At 40.4% G+C, this 23,452-nt stretch overlaps 1 protein-coding gene across 1 annotated transcript; it reads right to left on the bottom strand.

Moving 5' to 3' along the window:
• Positions 1 to 9,138: 9,138 nt before the first annotated feature.
• Positions 9,139 to 21,911, bottom strand: APPBP2 (amyloid beta precursor protein (cytoplasmic tail) binding protein 2). Its single transcript, XM_009701232.1, has 12 exons — positions 21,820 to 21,911; positions 20,550 to 20,701; positions 19,872 to 19,995; positions 15,073 to 15,241; positions 14,303 to 14,392; positions 13,677 to 13,744; positions 13,491 to 13,596; positions 12,998 to 13,122; positions 12,721 to 12,806; positions 12,080 to 12,270; positions 11,480 to 11,645; positions 9,139 to 10,593 (listed from the first exon to the last, which is right to left on the bottom strand). The coding sequence occupies exons 2-12, from the start codon at positions 20,668 to 20,670 to the stop codon at positions 10,340 to 10,342; spliced, it is 1,500 nt and encodes a 499-aa protein (XP_009699534.1). The 5' UTR covers positions 20,671 to 20,701; positions 21,820 to 21,911; the 3' UTR covers positions 9,139 to 10,339.
• Positions 21,912 to 23,452: the final 1,541 nt, after the last annotated feature.

Here is a 23,452-nt window from a genome sequence, read left to right as displayed (position 1 = left end):
AAAGCCCCCAGAGGACAGCTTGGGCACACCAGTATCACCTCCTGTAGGAGATACAGCTTCTCAGAGGAGTTATGCCTTCCATTTACTTTGTGGTTTTTTGTTTTTAAGGTTCCCAGACAACTTCAGAAGTCAACCAAAAGACAGAAATCAATTAATACAGTATCATCACCTGAACAAAAAGGGAGGGAATAAAGACGGTCTCCATGGTTTCCCAAAACAACAAAATACTGAAACACTTGCAGCGTCATAGCAACAAGCTTCAACCCAAGCAAAAAGAAAATTATGCTATTTTAAACCATGTGATCTTATTTATTATTATCCTGCGGTTTCCTAACGGATGTGCACCAGCATCTAATCTTGATTAAGGATGTGTAAGTATCAGACCTACCTTTACTACATCCTTCTTTGTGTATAAACCCCAATAATGGAAGCGCGGTGTTTGTAAGGAAGCAGGCAGCTGCTCCTTTCCTTGCTATGGCAGAAACCCTCTTCTGACAAAAGCAGGGTCCGTTCCCCGTTCATTTCTACTCAAACGTACGCACACACACGCAAACCCTCCACACGGTCAGCAGCCGTACTGACCGGGGAGGAGAGAATGAGAGAAGGGAAGAGACAGGTGTACAGAAAATACTCTTGTAAAAAAAAAGTTTCATAACTTTTGCACGTACGCTTGCCATTTCTAACCGTTCTAGGCAGAAAACGGCCCTAAGCCCACACACACATCAGTGCTCTTGGCAGGTGCAGCAGCTGCCGCCCATCGATCCAGACCGAGATGGCTGTAGCCCTGCTCGACTGCTGCCCCAGGAAGAGACTCATCTGAGAGCTAATGCTTCAGGACAGGAATAGTGAGAGGAGAGAACAGTAACAAAACTGGCTGGTTTGGGCTTTAGGGTTGGCTAGATTTGATTTATGGTGGAATCCAGGTTGTAAGAAAACACCAGAGACATCAATAGCTTGGCATGGAAATCTTTTAGTCTGACCAGTAAAAAACCCAAAGATCCTTCTTTCCTACACGCCAAAAATCAGATGGTTGGGTAGGGGGCTTAGTTATTGTCTTCAGAGCTGAACCCAAGCAAGAAAAATCCCTCCTACATCCTTTTGGAAGGGCAGATAACACAGACCATTTTTAGAATCAAACCAACAGATTTCCTTTTCAAATGGCATCTTGGATCACGTCCACAGACCTTGGCAAGAGACTGAAGTCCCTGGCTCTGCTGCCCATGGAGGCACCGCTGCCAAGCGCACACAGACAACCGCTCGTGAGAGGTTGGGAAGGAGGATGTCGCGCGATGCCTTCACCAGGCAACAGATTCAGCTTCTCCCATTGGGTTGCGTTGTGCACAAGAGCAGACACTTGTGCAGAGCAGACTTAGTTCAGCAGCAGAACACAAGGAATTTTCTTAGGAAAACAGAACATTTCTTTCAGCTAAAGGTTTTGCACTTTCTCATAGCACGTGCTCTATAAACCAAATGTATTAGTGCATGTAGCTGCATCAGAAAAATACTGTATGCCCTCAAAATGTCACACTTGTTTAAGACAGAACTGATCAAGATTAAAGCCTGCTCAAGACTTGGATTATTCCACAATTTTTCCAGTAGGACTTGAGGTGACAGAAGTGACAGGAAAGCTCTCAAGGAAAACTGAGCTCTCCCAGAAATAACCTCAGAGTTTCCCGACCAGATGACGTGTGCAGAGAAAAGATTTCACCTTCAGAGGTCCCTGCTCTAAACGTACAATGAGAAAACCTTTGTATAAACTACAGAACGCATCCGTGCCACTCATGCAATATTACAGGGATTGTTTTTTCCTGCTGTTTAATTGTGGAAGCTGGCGGGCAGCGGTGCTACCAAAGCAGATTTGTGCAACTGCAAGACCCGTAGCGCTCGATGCACATTTCCTAACTCGGGCTGTTTGCACTTTTCCATTTAAAGGGAGCATCAGGGACTTCATGGAAGTGTTGCACAACCTTGGCTTTGGCTCTTAAGGAAAGGAAGATTTTCATGCATTTTATGAAGTGTCAATGCGTAATGTAGAAACAAAAGGAAAAAAAAAAAAAAAGAAAAAAGACACAAAACCTGCTTTCTCCCCTGCAAACCACAACCTGAAGAGATGCAAGCAGAAGCCACTGTTGACAGTCAAGCTCAGAACAGCAAAGCACGCATTTTGTGCCATAGGAAGCAGAAACTTTGTTCAGTGGGAAACAAAAGATGTCAGGAATAAGCAGAACTTGTGCTGCCCACGGCCCCGCAGCAGTGACGCCTCGTGGCAGCCGGTCACCCTGGGACAGACATTCCCAGGACAGGAGCCGTCCCTCGGAGATGTACTAGATGTCCTGCCAGCCACAAAGAGCTCCCCATGCTTCAGAAAGTCCAAGGGAGCATTTCTCTCAATGCTGAAAGAAACGCAAACCACCCAGCCTCCCGCAGCAGCGCGCCTCAGGCCGGTTTTAGGGAACTGTCGCATTTCGTCAGCACGAGAAAGAGTGCGATCCTTGCTGATGTCAGGGTTTTGGACTTTGCTCAGACTAACCAGGTGAAAAAAGTCATTACTGGGAGGCAGCTTTTACCCAGCCTGATTCCTTACCTCCCCAAGGATCAGCAGAATGGCCTCATACCTCCATTTTGAACAGCAGGTTATCTTTACCTGGGCAGGAACAGTTGGGGGGTTTGTTGTTAATTCTTCTTTCATACCAGCTGAAGCAGACAGGCTTTTTAGAGAGTCCTCTGTTGTTGGTTTGTGCCTGGCAGTTTGGCTTCAGCACTCCCAAAACATCAACATTTCCCTGTGGAAAAGGGAAAGAACTGAGAAAGCTGCAGGAACACACCTGGGGACTTGCATCTTTTACCCATTTTTATTTGCACGGATACAACACGTCGGGCTACACAACCGCACAGGGTAATGATTTGCTCGTAAAGGCTGGTATTTACATCTTCACTTTGTATCCAGGAGAGCATCCGAACGTCCAGGATTACAGCAAGCGCCTAGGTGAACGTGAAGCAACTGGCACGTGTAGCGTATCAAAGTCTGCAGAAGTGCCAGTAAGAACCAGAAACAACTTCATCATGCCATTTGCTTTCTCCTGGAAATGCTCTCAGGCTGCCCCATCCCAGCGAAATATGGAGGCTTGGGAGAAAAAGGGTTTCCCTGGATCTGGACACCACCACAAGACACAAGAATCGCCTCCACACCCAAAGTCTCACTACAGACCTGCTCTATAGATGGGAAGAAACTAAACCGTACCCACCTACTCCTGAACACCGGGAACAAACCCACCTGCTCCGTCTCCCGAGGCCTCGCTGGGCGGTTGGGACACAGCCCCCTTCCAGCAGCTTTTACGTAGCTGGAGATTGGCGGGAGCCCCACGGCTCTTCATCAGCAGTGAGCTTTTAGGGAAGCTTCCAGGTAAGTCTGCATAAATGGTCAATCAAATTATCAACAAGTTGAGAAGGGGGAAAAACCAGAATCAAAATGAACTAGGGCACCTCTCGCCATGCAAGTGCTCCCTTACTAGAGAGTACACGCCTGGAAATCAGGCTTGGTCCATGGAAATGGCCAGAACCAGCTCCTCTTTGCAACTCAAGATTCATTTCAGCTTCAAGCTGGCAGTGGGTTCACAACGCCGCTGAGCACAACCTTCTCCGACGGAAAGGACAGGACATTCCTCCTCCTGGGTGCGTGCAGGGCCGGTTTTGGTTTTGTTTTAAAATCTCATTACAGTCAGCTACCAACAGCTAAAGGTATTCTCACACATAGACGTTGCCACACTGACGTAGTATAGTCTGAATCTATAAATACCACTTCTCTATTTTGGGAGTGCATTGTCTAAAGATTCTCATTTAAACAAATAGAATAGAAAAACTAAAGCCATCAAAACCTATAGCCCAGTTTCATCAAGCGCTTCTGCTTTTAATTCAACTGCTGGAGTGTCAGAAGACCCTTGGTGAAAAGCCAACTACTTTTCCAACTCGATAGACAGTAGAGAGCACCAAACACAAAACGAAGGGGCCAGCTACAGCGAAAGCACCCCCAAAGCTGAATGATCAGAGATGTACGGACACCAAGTCATCTCACTCAAAGAACATTAGTCAGCCTTGTACAGCTTCTTCCAGTAATAGTGGCACTAATGGTATCAGAAGTTATCCAGCCAGTAGTTATTCTGGTTTTGAAGTTAACCGGATAAACCAGACACACTCGCAGACTGACTGCACAGCCTGCTCTCCTTAGGGTTAGTTAATTAAACCACCAGCAGTACAGACCATCCTCGCATCCCAGGGGGCCACGCTGCAGTGAGCGAAGAGGTGCCAGGTGCCAGCGCGGGGGCGAACTCCCCCCGCGGCGGCGTGCCGTTCTCTTCCATCTCCACCGAGCCAGCCTGGACACACGCCAGGGCTGCTGCGCTCACCAGAATAAAGGTAACACGGACAAAATGGCTCAGAGGAGACGACTAACGCAGCCCCACGGCAAGCCAGCTTCAGCACCGCAGAGGCTGCGTTCAGATCAACTCCTCTTGCAGCCTCGCTCTAACCTGCTGTTAAGCAGCAGACAGAGCCACGTACCCACTTCTACTCACGTTACGGTAAGGCAGGGGTAAGGGGGAGCAAGACGGCAGGTATTTGACACAAGCAAAGTTTTAACCAAATTCAATGCAGATACTTCAAAATGCAGGAACACTATATTTATTAGGTCAATATTTCATTTTAGCAATACAATTACAGAATATCACGATGCTGGTTACAAACATAGTATGGTTTGATGGTTACAAACAATGTCGGGCACTGCAGTCTGTGAGAAGTAGGATACGAAACGTTAGTCTGGACACGACAAATAGGGTGGTCTTCAAAGTCTAGTAATGATCAAGATACTCTCATATAAATGAATGTGGCACTACAGGTAGAGATTCTGGGTTAGAGGTGGGTTTTGTACAAGTAGTTCGATTTATACAGTTATACAGTTCAAGCAACATCTTTTTTTAAAACGCTATTAAATTAAAATCCCCTGTAGTTCAATAAAGTATAAAAATAGTACTGAACCTGGTAATATTCAATAAAATGTAGAGTTCATTCACATCATTAAGTAGTAAAGAAATTGTAAAGTTGTAGTTACCATGGCAACATCGCTTCCCATAAAGGAATATACATAAAAGAAAAAAAAGTTACACATATGGTACCTGCGACAATTATTTAGCGATCCAACACTGAACTTGTGCACCACAAACCAAGTTTCTAAATATCTCTATATATTTATATAGTATATATCTTTTTCATCTTAAAATTTACTTTTGAAAAAAAAAAAATGTGCACTTCAACAAACTCACTAAGGCCACTCATGCTATAGATACCTAGGACTGCAATGAAATATCGTTAAACAAGACCCTAGAGCACGCACCTTTATATCACCAAAGGGAAACCTCTTTCACTGCCTAAAACATTCCTGAGATTTAGGGACAAAAGCATTACCAGCGCTGCCAATTTTTTGTACGTAGTTTATTTCTAGGTAAGGGAAATTTTTTTCCCGCTTCTCGCGGAAATCCTCGCAAGACCAAGAACCACAAGGTGCAACAGGCCGGTCGTGTCAAACATGGAAACACCCACAAAGAAGAGTCACATTTGCAATGAACATTTGGCCAGTAATTTTCTTACTATAAAACACAAAGGAAGAAAAGGGAAGCAGTGACCTTTAGCTAAAAGCAGGTTTTGTGCAGGCAGCAGAGGGAAGGAGCTCCATTTAAAGACTGGGAACAGCAACAGCTGCCCCACGCTATTTGCTGCTAGCCTGCGAAGTCAAATCCGATCCACGTAAATCAAGCAAAGGTTTTGTCAATAGTTTCAATCATGTTTTAGGCACGATCCGTTTTCCTTTTTGTGCTCTACCAATACGTAGGACTGTAAAAAGGAAATCAAGTTAAATGTGCATTTTTTGTACCATGAGAAGCAGCGCAATGGCACCTTTAACAAATTTCAGACTGCAGCACATTTAAAGAAAAACTTCATTTGTAAAGTTACAAAAGAACACTGTTGTCCTAATAAGTTAGAATTCAACAACAAAACCCCTTCAAAATTATTTAACAAAAACTGTGTGCAAAAAGAAAAGAAAAGTCTTAAACAATAGGTATGGATACAGAGTAAAGAGCGCATATGAAGACGAGGATACCAAGGCAGACGCTTACTGGTTATAATTAATACCATGCTATAAAAGTGTCCAAACAACTGTTAGGGACCAAATAGTCACTAGTTGTTTTACTTCAAGTAGCCGAGGGATATATTTATTTTCAAATACCTTTCTGCAACTTTCCCCTTCCGCTTTTGTCATCTCTTAAAATCTTTGTGTACTTTTCCCCTTCTGCAACAAGTCATCCAGAACAGCCCCAGGCCTAAGAACAGCGGAGGAATCCCGGCATCCCCGTCCTCCCTCTTTGCAAACTGCAGCGTTCGCATAAAACAGGACAGACAAATTACTGATTCAAACAACATTATGCTGAAAATAAAATATTACGGGTTTAATTTAAGCAATAGTTAAAATAATCTTAAGGTGACACCTGTCCTCACCACTTGTATGCAATTACCCGGTGTGATTTACTTACCTTCAAGAAAAACCTCGGAAGATGCATTTCACTGGGTTTCCCCTCACAGGTCTCCCCTTTTAATGCCAGCACCAAACAGCACCCGCTCAGCCAGCGGGAGGTGCGTTGTGTGTCTATAAAATGCCAATAATTCATTCACTGGACCCAGGGTTCCGTAGTTGGCTGCTTGAGTCACAGGGGCAGGAGCTCTCCCAGCGTGCCAGGCTAACGTACAGCCCCCGTCCCCACTACTGACATTCAGAGGTGTATGGAAAACCCACGCTGGGGGGACGACAGGAGGGGGATTCCCCAGTTCTGCCTCCGAGGGGAAAGAGGGAGGTGCAGGGATCGCGTGGGCAAGTTCTGCACTGGAAAGCCACATGGTACAGAGAATGTAGGGGATTACACCCTCTGCTCCTTTAGCTCTGCCTGGCGGAGAGGTCATGAAATATTGACGTAATACTACCGGATCTGCTCCGACCACATCGGCACAGAGGGACAAGCCAGTTACCTTCCTCTGCAGTCGTCCAACTGGACTCCTGCTTTCTCAAAAGTAGCAAACAACAAACTGTAACAGCAGAGACAGTAACGGTAATTAACGACTAACACCACAACATCTCAATTCGACTCCAGATGCCAATACAGACACCCGAGAACTCCACTGAGGAGGTACAGAACCAAAGACTAGAAAGGTCCATTTTACGTTATTACGTGGCGAATCAGTATTGCATCTGCAGCAAGGACAGCGGTAGGTGAAGGTTCCAAGCTACGGCATGCAGAGCAGGCAGCAGAGCGTTTTGTAGGCAGCTGCAAGGTTGTTCAGCAAACCTCCTGGGCTTTAACAACACTGGCCATCAGCCGCAGCTACCCTGCTCCAGAATTCACATGCCTTGGCATGACTGGAGTTGTGGAGATGCTACAATGAGAAGTTCAACCCAAAAGTCAAGTCTGGATTTAATGCAGTCACACGAAAAGCAGGCGAGTAGTCCTACAAGGATTGCTGCAACTACTCTTGGCCAAAGTCCACCAAAGAGAATTCTGGGTGACTTTTAGGACTTTAATTCCTTCCAGACAAGCCAACGCACCGAAGTATGGAACATGCTGGTGAAGGAGCTTTAGGAAAGAAAGAAAAGCACATCCACCCAGCAAGACTTGAGAGGAAAGCTTTGAGTTAGGAGACAGAAGCGTAACCCCTCCCTAACCTGCCCCACCTCAGAAGCTCTCCTGGTTGCCCTAACTTGAAGGCAAGCCACGAGACACATACACCAGCCAGAGCCAAAATAACAGCAGCGGTTCACGTACACCACTTTCACTGCTATCACAGTGCAATAATGCTCCTCATCCCAAACACAAAACCTTGAGATCTTTGAGATTCCTTAGTCAACAGCTGGAAACGGAGACCCAAGACTGGAAACCCTGAGCAAATAAAGGGTCTCCAGATAATGTAAATGTAAATCCATGTACCCAGTTTGAAGCTTTTAAACATTTCTGCAGTACAGAAATGATACCGCTTCTTCAGAACAATTTTAAGCACACCTTCCCTGCCTAAGTTCTGACACAAGTATTACATACTTCATGTAATTTTTAATAGTTTTATAACAGGACTTCAGAAAAGAATTCATAAGGACTTTATAATCATCTCTGCCCTGCTGTATGGGCATTCAGAGATAAAAATGTTTTGCCTTGTAGACAGCTGAATTTGTTTGTAGTACCTAAAGCAGTCATAAACAAAAATTACTAGAAATAAATGAGATTTTAAATCCGCATATAATTTTAAGTTGGATTTTCACTGAACAGCCGTTGAGGAGATACTGCAGTCTAAGTCCTAATACCACAGGGTTTATTTTTATGCAAATACTTCTTTTCACATCAGTGAAGATAGTCCAATCATTAAATCCGCATTCACTAATTACATAATGGCAGTTTAAAGTTGGTATTATTCACAGCCTTTCCCCCAGAAACACACCTGAAGGCACCAGTATATGAACTATTGGCCTGTAAAATTTAGTTCTTAAGAGCCATTAAGCTCAAAGTCGCATCTGCCATTTCTATTTCTTGTCTGCACTCTTTCTTAAAGACCATCAAACAGCTTTCCCTGTCCCAAACTTCATAAACAAATTAAAACCCAGACCCCAAACAAGACATCCAGTCCAAGCCCCGTAAGAACGGTGCTTGCTGAGCCTCGGCGTGGACTGACCTGCCACGGCCACAGCACAAACCCCTGAAAATAGGGGGGGAAGTGAGAAAACCCAAACCTGACAGAATCCTAACTATAGGAGCACTGATTGTGCCACTATAAGAACTGAGGTAACAGCAGTGAGTTGGTTCTGGTTTGCTATGTTACACAGACTTTCAAATGAGTATTACCTCAATGTACAAAAAAAAAAAACAAACCAACCACCCAAAACCAAAACCACAAAACCCATAAAACCAAAACCAACACCCAAACCAAAAAACCACACAACCAAGCAGCCCCCCCAACAGAAGAAAAATTAAGACAAACTAGTGAGATAGGCATTATTAAAGGATCTTTACAGCTGACTTCTGCTTTTTAAATTAATATAAAGGAATCAGTTTCTGGTTGTACTATTGTTTAATGTAGAAATGAAGCATCACAAAAAAGACCTGTTGTGCTTTTTGGCATTTTCCGCTGACCCCTGCAGACTGTACAATAAGTTGTGTTCTCCAGAAACACAAAATGGAACTGGATTGTAATACAAAACTATTAACTGGTATAAACAAGGTACTGCCTCATTTATTAGAGTAAGCCTATTCAAAAAGGAAAAAAAAAAAAAAAAAAAAGATGGCTGCAGCAAATAGTTAAGCATTTCTAGTTTTTGCTTGTGGCACTGACATTAATATTTGTATAAGCTTACTAGGTAAAGACATGCCATCGCAACCGCTAAAGAACGTTCACTTCCTAGTTTTGTATCTATTACATGAATATAATTTTGCACTGATCATACATCTAAATGAAATAATTCTACTGTAAAAGTGAATGCAGGGGCAGAAATATTAAATTAAAGCCACTGGTCCAAAAAACTGTTTCTAGCAGGCTGGTCCACTTTTGATTTTCCTGGTCCTGTGCAGAAGATTAGCACTCTTGGTTGGTACCAAAGAAAACTAAGATTGCTGGTCTACTGGATCTTCTGTCGCTTCTAGATGAACACTGGTCCAGTTCAGGATATTAACAACAACAACATACGGCGGTTACTTGCTTAACAACCTGTCACGGTTCACAAAGCGTATGTTGCTCACCAAAGTGGTCCTTTGCCACTTTTCTTCATAAGGCAGCAGCCAAGGCTAGGGCATTCTCCCTTTTCTTGATATTTACGATTAACTTTGCTACAATGCATACAGCAGAAAGACCTCTCTGGTATAACTTCTTGCAGTACAGCTTTTATTCTTTCTACGTATCAGAAGAAAGCTCCTGATGAAGCCTTCTATTCATAATAAGAATGCAACTCTTTTGAACTCAAACAGTTTTATTTAATGTTTTCTTGCAGACTTTCTGCAAAGTAGCTTCTTTTCAAAGAAGAGAGGAAGAAGGGGTTTTCAGGAATACCAAGTGAAAAATGTGAGCCGAACTAAACATGCCATACACATGCTGATAAGAATTTAACACACATTCATCCGTATGGGCACTCTTCAGCAGACTGGACCAGTGTTTCAATGCAAATTCCAGCCCCCAGAGAACTACATGGTTTAGATTTCACAGTATGACTTTTCCCCCTGTAACCTGGGGGAAAAAAAACTTAACTGGTTAATTGACCAAGTTCTTAGCTACTCTGTCCATCAACATTCTGAGACATCAGAAAAGACTGGACCACTTCCTCAGTGGATTGAGGGCTGGTGCTTACGTCCTCCAGCGCATCCGTAACTGAGAACTGCCGATCCCGCAACCGGTTCCAATTGGCCAAAATATTGTGGTATTCAAAAACTTTCTCATAATTGCCAATGGAATTGTACAGTTTAATGAGACCTCTGTAATCATATTCAAGTCCGCTGTATCCTTCACCAAAAAGTTTCTTTCCTAAAGAAATCCAAAAGAAAACAAAATTAAAAGGTAATCCACCCCTATGTTGCATCTTATTTCTCACATCCTTTCTACCAACAACATGAACCTTTTTGTCACAGCAGATCATCACCTTTTTGTTACGGGAAATCAAGGACACAAGCAACACACAAGCTTCCTGGATGGTGGTTTGAATTCTGTCTACCTTCTCCTTTAAGGGCATCGTAACTTGTCCTCAGGGACTCTACAATCACATCATTAATTGCACCACAGCTTTACGTGCACACAATCTACCAGTCCTATAAAGGAGGCAGCCATTTTGTGTCCCAGTTTCACTCTGAATTCAATTTAAACAGTGAAATTGCTTCAGTTTTCTACCTTAAAATCATATTCTTCTGCAACACACTGTACCTAACTGTATGAAGTAAGATTATCTGTCTCAAAACTGAGCTAGAGATGCATTTGGCCCAGAGATGCATTTGATTTGGAATTGTAAGTTCACTGTCAATGATAATGGGCAAGAAAAATATTTAATAAGATTACAGTTAGGCTGACAGGCACAACAGTTTTCCATTTCTTTCAAAATTCAACTACATTCTCCACTGAAGTTCTAGCCACAACTCCAAAAGGTAGTCTAAAGACTAACACCCAAGCTTTTAATTAGCCAGTTTCCAGATGCTTTCAAGAGTGAATTCTGATGGAGCACTGAAAATAATACAATTCTGGAATTCAGCCCCCAGGAGAACATTCAAAAAAAAGCATTATACTTAGATGGAACACACATACAAAATAAAACATCTTGCATTTCATTAAGTTCTTTACTAAAACCTTTAATACGCTTTTTAATAATGTTTCCTGTAGTATTAAAACTGCTATATAGTCACACATTTTAAGAATCACTTACCAATTGCTATGGATCTCAAATAAAGCTTTTCAGCATTTTCATATTGGTTCATATCATAGTTATAGAGCGAAGCTAGATGGCCCACTGACAGCGCAACTTCATAATCTTCTTGACCTAGAAGCTGCTCCTTAATCTGAATTGCCTTGATGTGCATTTCTTCCGCTTCCTATGAGGATCAAATTCACAGAGGTCAGTCAGACATCACCCACCATGCCATAAAAAGAGGCAAAAAAAGGAAGGTTTAAAGAAACATCACTATGTAGTGGCTAAACAGTCTGTAGTATTTTATATAAGGCAAAAAGAAAGCAAGCTGAAACCAAATCAAGTTCTCCAAATTCTTAGTTAAGTGGATCAGCAAATGGTATCGCTTTTTCTGTCATCAAAGTTGCTGTCAGCCTGTCTCTGAAGGCATCATGCATCTTAATGGGTTATTTTCGCACAAAGCTTTGGAGAGATGAATTATGAAGTACAAGTTTTCCAATCATAAAACTACCAACTGAAGTTATGAATTGTGGCCACTGAAAATCATCATTTCTTGTGACAGCTGTATAGATGCCTTGCGGATTTTAAGTCAAGACCTTTACATCAATATAATCTTACCTTAAACTTTCTCATGGACTGATACAATCTTCCAAGGTTGCCATAGTGTTTTGCTGTTTGTACATTAAACTCCCCAAAGGCTTTTTTAGCTAACTGGAGTGAGGACAGATGCAAGTCGTGAGCTTCTTGAAGTAACCTCTGCTCAGTTTCCTTGTTGTGACAATCTATTGCAATCTCCTCCAGGATAAGCGCTGAGCATAGGAGAAAAAAACCAATTTTACTGTGTTCCAAACACAAAGAGATGTCAACTGGAGTAGCAGAAAGCCATCTACCCAAGACATCTCAGGAGACATCTAACTAGGCTTTGTATTTATTACAAACTGTTTTCAAACAGGTATGACCACGTATCAAGCTCCCGACATGTATTTTTATGTCCTGTATTTTTACTCCTTCCTCCCCCTGAAAGTCTTCCAGCTAAGTTTTAAACATTCAAAATTGTTGTTGTTGTGGGTTTTTTTGTTTTGTTTTGGTTTTTTTGTACTTTACAAGTGTGTTGACAGAGAACACTAAAGACCACAAATACTCTAGAGTGACCTTCATCTGAAAAAATACCAACTCAATTTACATGGCTCCTGTTAGGGAACAGGATATGAATGACTGATTTCAAACTGCCCCAGTAACGCGGTTAAGGGTACTACTACCTTTAACTCTCTTTGAAGATGCCAAGAGAAGATGGTCTTCTGGGAGAATGTGAGTTATAATGCCAATAGCACGTTCAGCATGGAATCTGAAAGAGTTGAAATAAAAAACTCAAGATACATATATGGAAGTTAGCAGCTGTCTAATAAAATATTTGAAACATTAACGCAATGAACAGATGCATTTAAATTCTAATTGGAAAGCCTGTAGCATTTAAGAACATTTTTCTGCATTTACACTACTAAATTTGCTGCCAGTACCTCAAACAATTGTACTCACAGTGCATTGTCAAATTTTCCAGAGCTGTACTGGTGAACATACGAAGAGTAAGCCAAGTCTTCATGAGCTGTAGCTACATGTATATTTTTACCTCCAAATACTGACTGCCGGATATCAAGAGCTGTCTGAAAGAGTTATGAGAATACCATTTTATCAGTTAATACAGAAAAAAACCCAAATGAATCTCTCTCATTGTTAAAAAGGGAAAAAAGAAATCTACTGGCTCCGAAATTCTGTAGGCCTATACCTACGTACTTAAGACAATAAATATATAAAAGCCACTTAAGACTCAATGCGGGGGGGGGAGAAGGCACAACCCCATAGTTGGGGGTGGTTGGTTTTTGTTTTTTTTTTAATGAACAAGCATTGCAGTAATTAAAGTCAACTATTACCTATCTCTCCAAGTTAACTGTGTGAGAGTTTCAGTAGAAAGACTTGAGAGTTTATGAATATCAAGAGAAATTGAAGACAGACATTTAATCTTGCTGCATACCTGATAGATTGCAACAGATTGGCATATATTGTCTACGTTGAGCAAGTAAAATCCATAGTCTAGTAGCGTATCAGAATATTTGGGGTGCTTGGCTCCGAAATGCTCCCTGTAGAAACATACTTAACATTACAAATTGAGGCAAGTTAAACATAATTTTAAAAAGGTTTTTTTTGAAATGTTACTTACCGGGCAAGGTATACTGCATGTTTTATCAGCTGTTCGGCCTTCTTAAATTCACGTTTTACAACACAAGCCTAAACAGGTTGAAATGAAGCACGTGAAGAGTGTATACTCACAACTCATCTCCCCGATACTGGCGCAGTTGCTAACTACTATTTTTACTTTCAAATATCATCATGGTTACTAAAGGACTTTTCAGTTATTTAAGAAAAGGTTCACAAATAATACTAAAAAACTTACATTTTGCTCTGCCATAAACGCCTAACTAAAGGGCTAGTAGTACTGTACCTGATCTAGACCAAACAGGGGAACAGACCACCTTTGTATGGAATGCTCTCAGGTTACCTTTGTCATGATGTCCATTTGAACAGCTGTAACTCAGTTTCAGAAAGAAAGAAGGAAAAAAAACACAAAACACCACAACACCCACCCGAAAAAAAAAAAAACAAAACACCACAACACCCACCGCTCCACGCCCTCCCAGATCGCAGACTGAAGTGGACCAATTAAACCCAAATAACAAGTGTAAGGCTTATGAAATGGACCTGATGACCCAAGGATTCTGGAGGTACTACCTATCCTCACCCATTCTTGGTAGCAATTGAGTTACAAAAGGAAGATTTTAAATTCACCTTTGAAGCTTGTCGTAAAACATCCACTACTACTTTTACAGGCAGGCCAACTGTGATCTCCTTCATAGCTTCTATACACCATTTATAAGCCTGTTGAACAAATAGTTACCAACATAACAAAGCTGGAACTTCACTACCTTGCAACATTAAGAAAAATATTACTTGGATCTGAAAAATACACTGGTCATTGACACTACAAAATTTTAAAAATACTATTTAATCGCTTATGTGTATGAAACTTGTTCAGCTATGTTTTAAAGGACAGACTTTAAAAGCACTCTTAAGGTTAATACTGAATATGTAAATAAGTATTTTATACTAGCCTAAGGCATGTATTATTACAGTGACTTTTCCAGACAAAAAAGGGTATTTTATCATCTTTAAGTAATCCTCACAATTCCTATTGTGCAGGACAACTTCCTGGTCAGTGTACTTAGAAGCTAAAGGAAAACCGCAGTTTTTTCAGCAGTTACACTTAAGACACTTTTTTTATAGAACAGATGCAAAGAATTGTTACCCCTGTGCCGCTATGCATTTTTAACCTATTAAAATAAGCTTTTTGTAATACTTCATTTACAGATGACCAACACATACTACCAATCTATCACACATAATTTCTTAGTGTTGGTCAAAGTACTGCCACACAGGTACTGAAAAAGATCAGGAACTCCAGCTAGAAAGATAACGTGAATAATGAGCCAGACACGGAACATCCTCGCAGATTTCAGAACCAGTTTTCTGAAGACAAACAAAATGCAAATCCCACTCACCTCATCATAGTGGCTCTTGGCAAAGAGCAGTGCACACAGCTCCCCGTAGAGCGCTGCTTTGTTTGCTTGCTGACCATGTTTTGCAAGCTTGTCCATGTAAGACTGAGCAAGTTTGAATGTTTCTTCTCCCAAGTGATATTTACAGTTACCATTTCGAACATGCAGCAACCTTTGGAAGACGTAAAGAGATCTTCTAAACTATGTCTGAATAAACCACTTCAATACACAGGAGTATCACAGATCTATTGTAAGTATAATACCAAATTGTAGAACTGGGCTGTCATGCCAACAAAATTGCACTGAGTTCAGTAATACGAAGAACTATTTACATAATATTGTTTCAGTACACTATGCTTTGTCTCTTGCATGGCAAGAATTTTTACTGTTGGAGATGTCAAGTGATTTTATGTATTGATGCAGTTTTACATAACCAATGCTTGAACCACTTCGGTGCAGTGGCTTTGTGTTTTATTTTTCATAAAATCCATTCTTCTCAACACCGATCAAATTCCATTTCCAAAACCCTGTAATATACAGTATTAAATCCCTTCTACCTCCTTTCCAAAGTATGGTGAACTGAAACAGACACTTAGTAAGTACCGACATAGCTAGTTTTCATGCATGTGTGTGCTTCTTCCTCAAACATTAAGCAGCACAGTGCCCCACAAGTGGGCATTTTTTGTTTTGGGGCTTTAGGGTGGTGGAGAAGAGGGGGTGTCTACACAAGAGAGTCAATCACATCCATTTGACATGATACCCAGCACTGACTTAGCACCACCAGAAAAGACTATTTTGTTGACCCAGTTCACAACAACTCTAAAAAAAAGAAATTCTCTCCCCCCGCCTTGCCCCATCTCCTAACCCGCTGCCTTTCCATCTGAAGGATTAAGAGAAGCTTCACGAAACAACAGCCAAATGCAGACAATAAAACACAGCACTATTGAAACACACTCTTGTTTCTCTAGAGAAGTAACAATTTCAGCTTCTGGTATCTATTTAAAACAAAAGTACAGAATTTTTTTCTTTAGTGGAGGCTGATGCTTATTTACTTTAAAGAGATACATGAGAAATGCTTGTGTTATCGTATTCCAAGCCTAAAGGGCAGAATTGTATTCCCACCCATTGCAGGCTAAGAAGAGGCAGCTGTTCCTTCTCTGTTGCAAATGCCTGCCTTTAGCACACATGAAATTTTGGTAAATTAACCTCCATTGTCCCTCCTGGAAATCTGTCATTAGACAATGAGTAATAGAGATTGAAAAACATCACGCAAGCCTTTGCAAATCAGAAGGACAACAAAACACAGGCAGAGAAACATACAAATGAAGTGAAGCAGAATGTAACACTGTATTGCAAAGAGGCCAAAACTCTGAAAACATGAGCTCATGTCTAGCTACAGCATTTTATACCTTTCATGATACATTATCATAGATCTTCCAATAAACTGCTACGGGGGAAGGAAGGAACAGTGATCAAATGTTTCTCTCCTCTAAAGCTGTTTCCTGTTACCATTTACTCTGAATAAAGATTTCAGTTACTGTAGCCATGCCTCCTGCAATAGCAAAGTAATACAACGAAGTTTGCCCTATAAATTCAGCCTGCCTCTAATATAGCCTCTTCCAATGCTCTTCTATTGAAACGTATCATGAAACTCAAACACTAACAAGAAGAGAAATAAAGTTCACCTTTTCACAAGAAGGGAGCAGCGGGCAAGCACAGAGCAGATGTGTATTAGCGAGGCAAAGAGAACATCAAAAGAAGAAACCTTCAAAAAACCCCTGAAACAAGCTACATAAACAAACACCAGCTTTCCAATGAGAAACACAGCAACATGGCTCAAGAACAGAAAGAAAAAAGCAACAGTCACATTTTTCCTTAAATAAAGTCTGAGAACTAAACATGACGTGGAAGTGCATTGTGTTCCTGGTCACAGGCGGCAGAAAACTATCTAATATTCAAGCAACAAAGAAACATGAATTTTAAAGAAACCAGAGTGAAAAACTAAGCACTTACAGTTTCCCTAAAGAGAGAATCTATTTTGCCTACACCATGCCATTGGGAGCCGCTATGCAACATCAAAAATACAGAGCCCAAATCCCATGTAATGGTATAAGCTAGTAGGGACAGCACTGCAATTTAGATAAGCGCCTGGGAAAGATAATATCCAGTATCTGGATGCTTCAGTGATAGTACCTAAACCCAAAGAAATAGACCAAAAAACCAAGCTAAACCTAACCAAGATAATATCCAGTATCTGGATGCTTCAGCGATAGTACCTAAAACCAAAGAAATAGACCGAAAAACCAAGCTAAACCTAACTCGTTCCTCTAGGATAAGCGGAGTTTATGTGATCCAGTTTTGAGTAACAAAAAATCCTTTATTAATCCAAAGGAATTTTAGAAGATAAAGCTATGATGAAGAAAAAATGCCGTAGGACGTTTATGCTAATAACTATGAATCTTTGATGTCTGCAATAATAGCTTTTGGGGAATAGCATCCTCCCCTCCCCCAATAAAATCATTCTCCAAGAGCATACAAATGTACCAAACATGTTACACAGGAGCTTGGGAAGTCTAAAAAAACCCCAAGAATCAGCTAAATGCAAAACAATGAAGTGGGAGAACCATGTACTTGTATTATGTATTTGTGCCTTATAGTTTAACATATAATAATGAGAGAAAGCAAACCAAAAGGAGCACAGCACATGCAGGAAAGTAGTATACAAGCTTGTAGAAATCTCAGATCTTCACATTTTCTCAAGCTTCTCAATATAACTTACTACTGCTAGTACAAAGAAACACGAAATTATGTCTAAATAACACAAAACTTTATGTGTTTTTAAGCTGCATTCTATTAATAATGCAATGTATTAAACTCCTAGAGATTAGATTTTCTAGCTTTTAGAGTAAGAGCTTAAAGAACGTTGTATTTTCAAAAGCCGGACTTAAATTTTGTTCTCTTAAAACTCCACCTAATTCCAGTGCAAGCACAGTGGCAAGACGACGATATTCTACATTAAGGATTAGATGGTAACAACAAGAAGTTTATCTTACTGCCTCATGACTTCAAAGCCGAGTATAATTACTGCTCTCTCCCACAAAAAGGTGTTTAGATTTTACATACTTCACACTTCTGAAAGTGTTTCAGATTCTTTCTATTTGATATATTTCCAAATAAACAATGCTGTTATTCCATTGTTTGGGAGATGCCTGAACATACAGCAGTGTCTCCTCATCCACACTGTTGCCCAGAGGGACTTAATGTTATGTGCAGGCCCCCAGCTTTCACTACAAGAACAATGGCTGTCTCTACCCAAACAGAATAAACATGTCCAGTTCAGAAGAGGTCATTGTAATGCAGGATGTTTTTTTTTTTTAGCACAAAATGAAAATCTTCTTTCCACAACTGTGTGAGACTGTCTGCTGTTGTCCAATAGAGAAGAGAAGAGAGTTACCTTTTTAAAAAAAAAAAAAAAACCAAAACAAAAACAGAAAACAAACAATTTTCTTTACCTTTCCTTTTTTTTCTATTTGGAGAAGGGGAGGGAGTTTATTTTTAAGGTAACTTCTCCAGCTTGCCAAACAGCCCGACACAACTAGGAAACTTTTTTCAGATTAATTAGAAGGCAACAGACCAAGTCCTAACAGCGGTACTATATCCATCATTCCCCAGTTCTAGGAAGATGTGTATGTGTGCCCAGTCTTCTCCTGGCATCATCTTATTTCTGGAATGAAAGCCAGTGGTAGCTGGCAGGGCAGAACCAGGCAGAGCAGCAACCGTTGCCATGGCCCTCTGGCTGGCACATAAAATAAGCAGCTACTGGCAATGCCTATTTGCTCTTCATATTTGACCAACCATAAACAAGATGCAGGGGTTTTTTTAGAGCAGTTTTCCAAAACAAGTTTTGCCCTATATTCCGATAGATACAGTACATACTTTGTTATTCATTACAGCAGCTAAAAAAAGTAATCCTATTTTAACTATACTCACTAGCACACAGGTATTCAAGTGCATACCTGTAGCATGCAAAAGAGCTCAGTCATGGTGTTACCAACAAAAAACAACCTGGCTACTTGCTGTAGACTGCATCAGCACAGCACACACCAAGGTACACAGAGGTAAGGGCAGAGCAACTAAAAACTAAAAGTGATAATCTTTGAGGCTTCTGTGCATGGCATTTGAATCTCAGCAGAGCCTGCTACAGGGCTTGAGAAACAAGGCAGGTACAAAACCCAAATGCCTCCTAAAAGCAAAAACTCTCTTCCACATGTTTGAGCTGTGGCTGAAGGTGTCCACAAGAATTGGACATCTAGATATTCACCTAATCACATAGTTAAGTAGCTTGGCATGGAGCAAGAGAACTCAGTGAATCTGGAATCAGGAAAGGTATGTTTTCCTTTTATTTCTGCTCAACTGTATTTATATAATTTGTGTTTGGATCTGGCAAATTCTTCGTATAGTAAATATAATGTCAGCAAACACCAACATGTAACATTCCTTCATATGCAAAAATCCTTGAAAAAAACCAAGGTGCTGGACCACTCTTACTGTCCAGCACTTGTTACCCACGATATATTATGCAGAAAGGGAAAATGATTTTCTTTTTCCCATTAAACTGTACTGCCAGTTTACAAGTTTAAAACCGAGGGATTAGTGTAAAACAAGCACCTTCTGATCTTCAGCTCTAGCCAGGAAAGTATTTTGGTGCAGCAGAATACTAAAGGGAGCATCTGAAGGTTGATGGCTCCAAGGCAGCTGGTAACATAATGTGTAAGACATACAGGAATTACAGGTGAGCTCACCTTACGCAACATTCTACAGCACGAAACCAATGAAGGATTTCATCATGAAGGGTGCATAACTGAAGGCAGGAAAGAAATACCTTCTCAGCATCACTGTACCAGCCTGCATCTGACAGGAAACCCCCTGGGGGGAAGGGGGGAAAAAAAAAAAAAAAAAAAAAATCAAGAACAAACAGAAATTTGAACAGCAAAACACTTTAAGAGAAAAAGTCTTGCTCTAGTCTTGTAAGAAGACTACTTATTTCATAGAACTGGATACTACATACAGGAATCCTGCCAAGGTTAAACCCTCCAGTCCTGAATTAAAAAGGATAAAATATAAGAGAGGAAAAACTCTCCTTCAGTTGAGGATGACTTTTTGGTATTATATAGTTTTCCGTCAAGAAATACTTACCAATACTAAAATTATGCAAGTCCATGTTAAGCATCACATCTGCAAACAAATTTTCAATCTAAAATATTTGAAATAGCCACAATAAGTCTATATATTCTTAGATAGGAAAATTCAATATATTTTTCTTTAGACACCAAGTAGTTTTCTAAAAATTAAATTCCAAACCCACAATGTTCTTTAAAAAGAAATCACAGACATTAACATGAAAAAAATTAGCATTAGCTTAACTGAAGCTTGCATGAAAGAAAGTATCATACTTTAAACAGCCTATCATCACCAGTTACCTAAAACAAAACCAATCTGGATTGCTTTTTCTTTTACAGCAGAATCCGATTCTGCTATGTAGGAGCACCGTCTACTGAAAGAATAGGCCAGTACAGAAGCAACTTTTACTCCATGGTCCATCAAAGCCTGAAAGCAGTGATGAAGCAGATGTCTGAAACAAAAGAAAACAGAATTTGATTACACATGAAGTTTTTAAAACACTGCAGTCAGTTGGCTCTTGAGTGCCATGAATTCAAATGAGTAGTGAATCACAGAAATAACTCCAACCCTCTCTCAAACCAAAACCAGATGAATACAAGCATAATTGTCAATCTCAAGGCTAATGGATTACAGTTGTTGGATTATCCAACAAATAAAGTGAGTGTACACAAAGTTCTTTACAAGGACACCCTCCAGTGTAAGCAAAACACAAGCTACCCACATAACATTAAAACTGGAAAACAGCATTTTCAGCTAAAACTTAGAAGGGGGGAAGCCTCAAATCCACCCTCACCCTACAACTCCCACAGAAATCGCCAATAAAAGAGCAATGACGAACCCATTAACATCACACACACGCAAACAATGGGAGGGAAGTACGTCTAAAGACTCATAGCTTATTCTAGTTACAAAGAATCTGATCTAAAAAAGTCAAGTTCTGAGCATAACACCACAAATTGGAATATTTAATGACAGGAAAACTCTTTAAACTGGGGCGATCCTATCAGCTTGATAACCCCTCCTTTAGGATGTGCTCCAACAGCAGGAAACAGGTACTTTGACTGCCACTGCTTGGGGACTGGTGGGAACTGATCAGTTGGTGGTGAGCAACCGGGGTTTTTTTGCATCACTTGATTTTCTTGTTTGTGCTTCCCTCCACCTTGTTTTCTTTTTCCTTTAATCATTAAATTGTCTTTATGTCAATCCACAAGTTTTCACACTTTTACCCTTCCAGTTCTCTCCCCCATCACACTGGGTGGGTGAGTGAGCGGCTGTGTGGTTCTTAGCTGCCTATCGGGGTTAAACCACAGCACAGCAATAACAAAGAAAGCACTCTGGGGTCCAAGTACTTGGTACATTTACACAGAAGTTTTGATTGTTTTATTTTTTGAGACAAAGAGAGCAAAAGAGATTTCATAACGTAAAATTTCATCTGTAAAACTAAAGAAATAGTCTTATGGTTAATAAACCAATAGGCAAACCAAGAAAATTAAAGATATCTTCCAATTCAAAACCTAGATTAAGAGGTAAGAGCTGAAACGACAATGATCGATATATTAGTATACCCACCTTTTATCTAAAGCTCGTAGCACCTTTGCAAAAACTTCTAGTTCACAAAATTCACTACCCAGCTGGCATAAGCGGCCCTGTTGGTAAAGCTGAAAGAAAAATATAAATAAGTTTTAAAATTTAAGACTGAGGTCTTCTGGGAAATTTAGCTTAATAGTAAAGATGACTTATGATGAAATCTAGACTTCAAAGTACTGAAATACAGCAGACTAAGAAGTAATAGTCCACACAGGAGCACAAATTTAGTGTTTAAAAAATGAGCACACAAGCTGAGAGCTCCATAGGCAGTTTCAAGGGTTTTATAACTAGAATGTATTTTCAAGTGTCTATGTCCACCTCCATCATCAAAACACTTTAACACATAAGCTAGAAAGCCAAGACAAAACCAAGAAACCCCGAAAGTCAGCAAAAAATACAATTAATATGTTCTTTGATATCAAATGCTTTGAAGACATTTTTAAATGACACAGAATCAAGCATACAGTAGTGCAAATAGATTTTATATTTATATAAATACATATAAATAAACCCCAAACCCACAAGTTCTACAAGGGGTGACTCACCAATACCCAGAGCTAAAGACAGGCATGAGCCCTGATCCCACTAATAGCTGAGCTTGTAGAAGTAATTTCTGCATAAGTAAATGGGAAAACTGAAGTGAATCTGTTCATGCATTTATTAAAAGCAATGGTTAGTTTTATGCCCAAACTGATTCGTGTCTGCAGATAAGCAAATATATCAGTTGACTTGTTCATAAAAAACAAACCATGGAGCCAGTTCTTTACGCAATGCATAGTTAAGTTGCAGAACTATCTGCCACATTATGCTATAAATACTAAGAATTTACGTAAGTACAAAAGTGACTGTACAAACATGTCAGAAAAATCAATTGCTGGCTATTAATTCCTGATATCTTGAAGCCCCTGCATCACAAATGACTGAAAGCAGAGTATGCAACCTAAGGAAGCACCACTATACACTTGCCATAGTCATATGTACCATCACCAGCCTCTGCTAGAGGTACACTACCGGATTGCGCAGGACTGTTGCAATACAACCCTTTGTTATTTTAGGTATTCTAGAAAAAAAATACACACACCCCTCCTTTTTTTATTGAAAAAAAGAAAGCAAGCTCTCTGTCAGGCAGTAACTCCACGGGGAAAAAGGGAAAAGCCAGTAGCTCACATCTCACAGGCACTTCTCTCTAGAAGCTGCGTCTTTCAACACAGGCTGTTGAAGATCCATTTCTGTTCTTTTGTGGTATCTGTGCTATGCAGAACAGGGATCAGGAAACTATGGTTTACCAATAGACACAAACCAGATTATACACTCGAGTTTCATGCCAACACGAGCTATGTTGCACTCTCAACAGTTATTCAGAAAACCCTAAATTTTAGTTCGTATATTAAGACATTCAAACGTACACCGTCCAAGATGGGCACATTCATCCCCAGAGCAATGCCCTCCGAGCTATCCAAGCAGGTTTCACAGCGATGAGGGACTCTGACATAAGGAGCACAGCTACCCTTATTATGTAAGCAAAAGTAAGGCCAAGAGAACATATTAGAGATGCTCAATTACAAACATATATTTAATGAAAATGTTAATATTCCTCTCAGTTTTAATTTCTTTA

This window comes from Cariama cristata, unplaced genomic scaffold (assembly GCF_000690535.1).
Source record: "Cariama cristata isolate BGI_N322 unplaced genomic scaffold, ASM69053v1 scaffold15495, whole genome shotgun sequence".
NCBI lineage: Eukaryota > Metazoa > Chordata > Aves > Cariamiformes > Cariamidae > Cariama > Cariama cristata.
This window is presented reverse-complemented; position numbering and strand designations above follow the sequence as displayed.